The sequence below is a fragment of the Azolla caroliniana genome, unplaced genomic scaffold, assembly GCF_043228905.1.
Source record: "Azolla caroliniana isolate FFs.n. ecotype wild unplaced genomic scaffold, voAzoCaro1.0.p SCAF_4, whole genome shotgun sequence".
NCBI lineage: Eukaryota > Viridiplantae > Streptophyta > Polypodiopsida > Salviniales > Salviniaceae > Azolla > Azolla caroliniana.
In genome coordinates this window covers 4,213,367-4,222,365 of record NW_028230439.1, presented here as the reverse complement: position 1 = coordinate 4,222,365, position 8,999 = coordinate 4,213,367, and the positions used below count along the sequence as shown (strand labels likewise).

The 8,999-nt window shown below is 38.3% G+C and overlaps 1 protein-coding gene across 3 annotated transcripts; it reads right to left on the bottom strand.

The window, feature by feature from the left end:
• Positions 1 to 253: 253 nt before the first annotated feature.
• Positions 254 to 7,485, bottom strand: SE (C2H2 zinc-finger protein SERRATE (SE)). Of its 3 annotated transcripts, none has more exons than XM_087319069.1 (12): positions 7,191 to 7,485; positions 5,201 to 5,268; positions 4,508 to 4,553; positions 4,336 to 4,410; positions 4,179 to 4,253; positions 3,974 to 4,021; positions 3,809 to 3,877; positions 2,146 to 2,916; positions 2,033 to 2,075; positions 1,699 to 1,934; positions 769 to 1,008; positions 254 to 674 (listed from the first exon to the last, which is right to left on the bottom strand). In XM_087319069.1, exons 1-12 carry the CDS (start codon positions 7,430 to 7,432, stop codon positions 614 to 616), a joined length of 1,974 nt encoding a protein of 657 aa, XP_087175195.1. In that variant the 5' UTR covers positions 7,433 to 7,485; the 3' UTR covers positions 254 to 613. The 3 variants fall into 3 exon arrangements, with proteins under 3 accessions (XP_087175195.1, XP_087175196.1, XP_087175197.1); XM_087319070.1 differs by having other exon boundaries at positions 1,699 to 1,931; XM_087319071.1 differs by lacking the exon at positions 7,191 to 7,485 and adding an exon at positions 5,464 to 5,759.
• Positions 7,486 to 8,999: the final 1,514 nt, after the last annotated feature.

Below are 8,999 nucleotides of genomic sequence, written 5' to 3'. Positions count from 1 at the left end.
GGCATATTCATCCAAGCAAATGCTTTCAGTTTGAGGTCAAGGAAGTGTGAGGAACAAATAATGAACGTTGCCCTACATGTTCCATACTGTATAAAAAGGAGAACAATCTCTGATATTCACACAAGCACAATCAATAATAAAACTAGTTTGTACCCTTTATTAATGGGTATTTTACCTTTCAATTCATTACTTTAAGCAACTACGGAAAGAAAACCTACACGTTTGTTCAATCTAAAAATAAACTTTGGCCAAGTTCTGATAATATTTCTAACTATATTGCATCATTTCACCGTTGACCCAATTTCTCTGAACTCACAAAAGAATATACAGAACAAAATCGGAGGATAAATTGAAGCCCTCTTATAGTGACAGCTTATAGAAGGGTAAATTAGCTTATCCTCTTGAAACGCAAATGTTCACCTATACTAGGTTGAAGATTAAAGCTCCGAGAATATTTCAGGATGGAGCCAAAACTTGTTACACCAACTAAAATAGACTTCAATATTTTACTGTCCAGTATCTCAAGAAAATAATTCCCCAATCTGTTCTCAATCTATATAAAATTATTCAGTTTTAGGCATATTATCACATTTAGCATCTATCCAGTCTGTATTTATAAGGTCCTGTAGTCAATCACACCGATCTCATCTTCGGGGGCATCAAGATCACGGTAACTACACAACAAAGACAGAAAAGGTGCATTGGTGTATCAAAGCAAAATTTCTTTTCAGCATAAATGAAACATGAAAAAAAAATTAAAAAATTTACCTCCGCATAATTCGACGAGGATCATGGTGAGCATTAGGCAAAGGTAATATCATTGGTGGCGTGTCTATTAGACCAACTCCCGTCATAGGTCCAGATCGATTCCTATTTGCACGAGAATTACCTCCTTCAGCTTCAAAAGAATCATCATATCCTCCAGCTGGAAATGGACCTCCACCACCTTGCTCCCTCCATAAACGCATTGCAACCTCAGGGGGGGCAGGCACAAATGGCCCAAGGGGTCTGCCATCAAGTTGTTTTGTCAAAAGAAAGCAAAACATAGTACACAACAAACTCTCCTTCCATAACACGTTTAGTGTACCTATGAATCACCCCAAAAGTTCTTTTATATAACTAGCCAAAGCAAGTTTTGCCTTCCATAACTACTTCCACTAAATTCAGACCACAAAATCTGCCACCAACTTTCAGCTTGTTTCATAATATAATAGCAAATTATACCCAAAAATAAGTTATTTCTACTTTTTCTTCAATATGCTTCTCTAATTTCTCTGTAACAGCTTCTTGGTAAATTTTATTATTTATAGCTACAAACTAGCAAGTAAATAACAACCAACTAACCTCATACTTGTAAATTCAAGGTTTCATATATACTAGCACTACTCAATCAGTTACCCACCACTTCTATAGCCAACATAGACCTGTTTGTCACAAGCATGTATTACCTATATATAATAATGTTCCATTCTACCCTATGTTGTGTTTACTTTAATGCCCAAACTTGCAAAGATATCTTAATTGAGTAATAGAGTTAATTGATCATGTTGATCACCATTATGTTGATCTTTATTACAGACTTCTGAGTCATGATGTGTCAACATTTGGCAATATAGACATCAATATTTGGTATATATTCATGAACCCAACAATTGTATAAGCCAGAAATGCTCCCTATATATATGGATTGCATCTCACCCGGCACCTGGAACAGGCATCAATACAGGAGGTATGCCCATAGGTCCTCTCATGCCACCTCCAAGCCTTTCAAATCTGTCTTTATCTCCATCAAACTGTCCTGCACTGTCCAAGGGGCCACCTGATGGATAATCGTGTGAAGGTGACTGCTCATTGTTTCTATCAATACTCTCTCTGCTACCCCTGCCTCCCCTATCCATGTCACGACCAGAGCTAGGCTTCCGAGACACCTCCTTCTGGGACAAATTTTTAGTTTATTCAATACAGAAACTGATAACCATGATAATAAATAAAGCAATGTCCTCCATCGCTCTATATGCATATATACACACACCTGGGATGCCATAGCAGGAGTGGAACCAGGAGCCTCTGGATCACTGTTATTCAGAGAATTTTATGAGCAAGAACACATGGAACTATACACGTAAGCAATTTCAGTATAAATACCTCATGTAATTCTCAAAATAGAGATCTTCATAAATTTTTGAAGTTGATTCTGTAACTAGTTCTGGATGCTTCAACTTCAAGTGCTTTTGCACAAATTCAGGACCGTGAAAAAGTTTCGAGCAATTCTTTGCCCCACAACCATATTTCCATCCATATTTTTCATCTTTTATTTTCCTGATCAAAGGTTCTATAGCACGAGCTATTGCAGGTTCCATCTTTTCTTCAGCAATCATGATCGCAAGAGGATCATTCCCCTGCAATCTTCCTTGCCAAATTGCATCAAGCCTCTTTTCCCATTCCGTGGAAAGCAAGATATCTTCATTAGCTTTGCTTTCTGCCCTCACATGCCGCATACCTTTTGGCTGTGCCTTATATTCTCTTGAACCATAATAATCCACATAATGGACACGCCATAGATATGTCAAAACCACATCCAGAAGCTCTATACCTTCATAGCCCTTAACATGATTGGCAACCCTGACAATCACAATTGCATTCATTGGCTTTTCACTTTCAGATTTCTCTGCATCAGAGGACACAAGTATATTCTGTTCAATGCCTTTTTCAGTGTCCAATTTTCTGATAAGCGCACGAGCCTGTTCAATATCCTTATCTATCCTCCTTGGTTCACAGGAAACAGATGGTGCTTTTGGGGCTTGACCAGAATGTTGGTCTTTGGTGGCACCATACCCGTTCTTTCTTGGCCTGCCATCATGATCTTCATCCGAGTTGTCTTGGTCTTTCTGATCCTGAAGAGAAAATATAGGGCTCCTGGAGGGATCAAAATGAGTCACTCTTTAGTAAAGATGATTAGATGTATGGCCATTGTTATTAATGCCCTCTAATAAAAACGATTTATTAAGAGTAATTTGTTAAAAATAGGTCCTCTGGAAAGCTGTTGAAGTCGGGTACCTGAGCTGAAGGAAAGATCACAGCTGAATACTTTAAACAGAAATTTGACTGTGTGCAGGAGTAGATCTAACGGAAAATATCACAAAACAGTTGTCCAAATGACTGTGGCCCACAAAGATTGGGAACTTTGAAAGAAAATAAAACAGAATATAAAAGAATGGCAAGCATGGAAACAAAAGTGCAATCTTTGTCTCTGAGAATCTGATTCTACAGATGCTGGACAAAAGAACTGCCATTCCACCTCAAGTCATTAGGAGCCAGAGGGTAGGTGAAAGTTCACATGAACTCAGATTCTAACAAGAAATTGTCTGGAAAGAAGTTCAGTAATGCATGTCTATCAAAATGTGTGGAACAATTCTGTTGGGTCATTGACTGATGGAACACTTCTTCTAAAGATGTAGAATAACTTTGAATGTGTCAAGGCCAGTCATGCCAATCGCATTGCAGCTTCTTCCTAACGTCTTCACTAGAGTACTACTCCCATGCTTAGTTTATATTGTTGGGTACATCTCTCTAAAACATAACGCAACTCTATGTCACTTTTCCAGGTTACTAGTTAATTGTAGATCTAAATTCATACTAGATGATTGAGATGAAGTCACTGAAATAAAAGCCAATATTTGCATACTTAATTAATACAGCCCAATATAGCACTCTGTGAAAAAGGGTAGTAATTAACATCCATTGCCTTGATTATTGGTAAATTGAAGATCTAAAGATATTCTCAAAACATACAATGCTTGAAACTTACAGATCAAGAGAGCCTGATTCCAAATCTGTTACAAAGTCTCTTGCCGCAAGCCTACATGTCTCATTCCGCCTGTGCATCCACTTGTATGTGTCAAGTAACCCAAATACATAACAAGAACATACAAAATTAACTTCAACATTCAAAACACAGGAGAATGCAAAATACCTTTGAATGACAGCTCCCAACCGAGATGGATCATACATGTCACGTAACCTGAAATCAAGTTCAAACCATTTACACTAGCTTTCCAACTAATAGTGCATGAAATGATGTAAACATAGTCAAACATTTAAAACAATAAGGTCACAAAAGCATAAGTGAAATTCAAAGTTTCAAAATTAGACTATAATGAGTATGATTAAGGCATTACCAGTCTTCTTGTTTGTTCTGCTCGAAAAACACCTTCTTCTGAGTAGAGATAAATGCATTTTTGTATTCAAGGTACCTATTGGAACCAACTATTAATAAGAGACAATCTAGCTAACTGTTCAGATTCTGAATCATAGATATTAAATAATAACAAATGCCTGCGTTCAGCTTCACTGGGAGAGATATCATCTTCCAACTCAGAAATGAATTGCTTGTATGTCATCAACCCTTCCCTGTACATATAAGACCAATAACAAATCAGAAAATTTGAGGAATTTATAACAGTATAAAAAAAATTCAATTATTACCCAAAAACCAGAAAGCACTTACTTGCGACTAGATAATAGCCCATCTCTACTTCCTCCCCTTCCATATTCTGCACAAAAGCAACAGTCCGTTAATAAATGGAAGAATCTGCCCCATATAATCTGGCACAAATAAAGGTTTGATGAACACCTTAAAAGTAGCCTTCATAAACCAATTTAAGTTTATAGCGCATTACAAAAGATAAAGATTATTATATATACATGTGTGTGCTGCATGTGAGAGAGAAAGAGTGAGAGTGAAAATGACTAAATCCACCAACTCTAAAATCATATTACACATGTGTGTGTGTGTGTGTGAGAGAGAGAGAGAGAGAGCTTGATTAAAGCAATTAAGAATACATGTACAAGTAGATATTAAAAGAATTAGATTTGGGCGCATTACATAAGAAAGATTATTTATGCAAACAAGAAAGTAACTAAATCACCAACTCTGAAAATAATATTATACATACATGCGAATGTGGTGTGTATGAGAGAGAGAGGAAGAGTAAAAGTGACTAACTCACCAACTCGAAAATCATATTATACATACATATCTGTGAGAGAGAGAGAGAGACCTTGAGTAAAGAAATTAAGAATATAATTATAGGTAAACATTAAAAAAACAAGATTAAAATCAAGATTAGATTTAAAGAGATTCAAGAAAAATGAAACAAAAACCACCATGTTTTTCTAAAAATTAAAGAGAACAAACTACCTTGTCTTCGTCCAGTGCTTCTTTCATCCCCACTGTAACTGCCACTTCGTCCACCATGAGTTCCTATCCTGTAGTAAGAAAAGGGAAGGTGCGCTCAAGTTTTTCACGCTTGCTATAAATCCATACAAACAAAGGTAATCAAAGAAAAAGAAAAATTTATAGAAACATGCCTCAATAAGCCTATTTTTAACCCATCATAAAATCTCAAGAGCACCAACACAATGAAGTACAACAATCTCCACTATTTATTTAGATGCTCTTACTTGCAATTTTTTGTGGTGCGACGTAACTCAGAGAGGAACTATCATACACCTTGAGATCTTTCGACTCACTTGCACACGAAGAGGAACAGCATAGTATGTCATATGCTTGGCCTTGTCACTCTCATATGCACAACCCAAATTCCCCTAACCTTATCTGATCTTATCAATCAGTTGGAAGAAAACACTCCCTACATTCCGCTCACAAGAAATTTTTTTGAGATATATCATAGAAAAAGGAGATAACTCTAAACAGATTTCCTCACTCCCCCCCAACTTTAACACTCATTGCAAATTTCTTGCACAAAGAATCAGCTCGATAAATATCGCCTGTGTCAACATCAACATGTTAGTTTAAAGTATCAATTTTCTAAAGAGAAATAAGGTCTATCAACTATCATCAAAATACATGCCACAACAATATAGTCGGGAAATAAAATCAATCTAACCAATGAAGTATGTAATTTGTATATATCAATGCAACTGCAAGAAATTTCTTCTTCAGCTTGGCAAAGAAGGTTGTCATGAAATCACCATATGCCAATTCAACATAGACAAAATAATGGATTACTAATTTCTATTACAGAGCATATTGTTGACGATTGCTCAGATAGAAGCATACATTCTATTCTTCCATCTTCATTTTAAGAAGACCTCTACCACTGAGAAGAATTTATTATGATTTTGCCCATATTCCTATTATTAAACTTACAGATTTGAAAAAAACAATAGCAGTGATCAACAGAAAAATAGCGATAATAGAAGGGCCTTGATTTCCCCGAGTTGAGTAAACAAGATGCCTGTCAGCAAACTTATGTTACTGAAACGTAATCCAACATAAAATCATTTCCAATTTCTTGCCACAAAACTTTTAAAAAAAGTGACACGCCTTGTATCACTGAAAAGCAAGTCAATATAGCATTCTTTATATCTTCTTGCCACAAATCTTAAAGAAAAAAGGATGATTGGTCTAACTCAGAAAAGGAAAAGCATATGCATTTTCTGACCAAATACCCTACAAGAAACATGCAATCTCTAATTTAGCAGAGAAAATACAGAAGAGTCTACACATCAGACTTATCTGATATTCAGATATACAAGTGGAGGACAAGATAGAAATTTTCCATTTTCTTGCTACAAAACATATAGAAAACAACAGAGGAAGAAGGGAAAGAATACAGGCCTGATTCTAACACAATAACTAGTAAAGGGAACTCCTGGATACCAGATTTATTGGAATTACAGAGAATATATTTCTAACCAAATAGCTTATTTATTATCTGGCAGGAAAATTCTGTGAAGGAGAGAGAGTGAAAACAGGGATGAATCAGAGCATTTCTCCATTTTCTTGCTGTTGAAAACTACTATAACAAAAAAATAAGACAACATACAAAAGGGAAATGGAAAACTCTAGGAATCCGTTTTCTTGCTACAAAACCTACAGAAAATGTGGTAAATATTTGAACAGTTCTCTTCTAGATGAGTATCGAAGTGAAGGGGAAATGGAAAAGGGCAGGAAATCAGACTAATCTGAAAGGTCCATTTTTCTTGCGATAGAACAACAAACCTAACAGAGAATCCAAAAATGCAGAAGTACTGACAATCAGAAACAGTAGAGGAGACGAGGGAAGTCGAGAAAGTTACTTTGTTTCTGTTTCCTCTACCGATACAGAGAAAGGAAAGATTCTGCAGAGAAGAGAAAACGAAAAGAGGGAGAGACGGGGACTTACCTCCGATCGTCTCTTCGAGAACGCTTGTAAGGAGGGGAAGGTCTTCTGTCTCTACCTCTGTACTGAGATGGAGGGGGAGGGGGAGGGGGGGAAGGGGGGCTTCTCCGCCTCTTGTAATCGAGCCGGTCTTCATCGAAGCGAGGCTCTCGGCGGGGCTCTCTGTCTCGACCTCGTCTGCGTTCGTTGTCTGCAGCGCGACGATCCCTGGCAGGTGGGGGGAGGGGGGGAGGGGGAGAATCCATGGCAGACCTCTCTCTCTCTCTCTCTCTCTCTCTCTCTCTCTCTGTGTCTGTCTCACTCTTCTGTGTCTCGCAGACAACAGAAGAAAAACACCACAAAACCAAAAACCAGCAGAGACAAACGTTACCCTCTCCTCTCGCACACACACTTCACTCTATTCTCTCTCTCTCTATGGACTATGAACACCATATGGACTCTCAACACTATGGACTCTGACCACAATGGACTCTCAACAGAGTGGCCCCCATACATAACAGAGAAGACCCCATGGACCCAGTTACATACATATAGGACCATTTACAATTATGATAGGTCGTATGCTCGCTAAATTATATGGTGCAGCAATGGAAGTTGTTGAGCTTCGCGATTATATGGAGACCTTAAAATCTTCGACCACCTGAATCGGTTGGCTTTCGACGCGCCTTCTCTACTGTTGATCGTATCTTCACGCTTAGATGTTAATGGCTCGCACGAAGATATTATATTGTTGTTCTGTGGACTCCTGCAAAGCCTTTGGGCAGTGTCCCTAGAGAGCGGTTGTTTGATAGGCTCAAAAGCTCGAAGATACCAGATGACGTGATTTGGGCCATCTACGCACTATATGAGCAAGTCTCCGGGCACGTACGATGCCTAGGTGGCCTATCCCACTACTTCACTAGCACTATCGGTGTAAAACAAGGTTGTCCCCTATCATCGACTCTTTTTGGGATCTACATTGATGAGATCACGGACTTTATTGCTCGTAAGGGAGGCAACGGAGTAGTCCTTGGGGGTACACAGGTTTGTATCTTGCTCTATGCAGACGACATAGTTTTGCTCTCAGAGTCTGAACATGACCTACAAAGGCAACTTAATGCCTTAGATTACTTTTGCACACAACGAGATTTGGTAGTGAACCTAGGGAAAACTAAAGTCCTTATCTTCCACACATCGGCTCAAGTTAGAACCAAGTGTCACCTAACCATCTCCCATAGCCAAGTTGAGGTAGTTGGATCATATGTATATCTTGGAGTCACTTTCAGTGCCCGCTCAGGTAATTTTTCTATGACATGGGTAGGGAAGGATAGACTTACAAGAGGACATGCATCCCTCTCACTCTTAGAGAGGCAATGCCACCAAGCATACTTTCAAGAGCCACGGACTAAGAGGTGTCTCTTTGACTCATTAGTGACCCCCTCCCTCATGTATGCATCAATCGTTTGGGCTCCAGGGTTACCATCTTTCATGTGGATGCAATTAGAGAGACCATTGGAGATGATGTTATCACGCCAACTCCGAAGCAAATCGACGATACCACATGACATGACATTATTAGAGTTGAGTTCACCTTACCCTCGATGTTAGTAGAAGCACTTTTTCAACGTGTTGTCTTTATTCATAGGATACATAGCCAACCACATGATAGGATATCTCATCAAGCTTTTGAGGCATCTCAATCTCTCTACGAGTTTGGTTATACTAGCTCATGGTATGGCATGATGGTGAGTTGGCTTCTTACAAATGGTATAGACATTAACAATCTACCTCCCCTTAGGTACAACCACGAGATTGATAACACTTTAATATCTC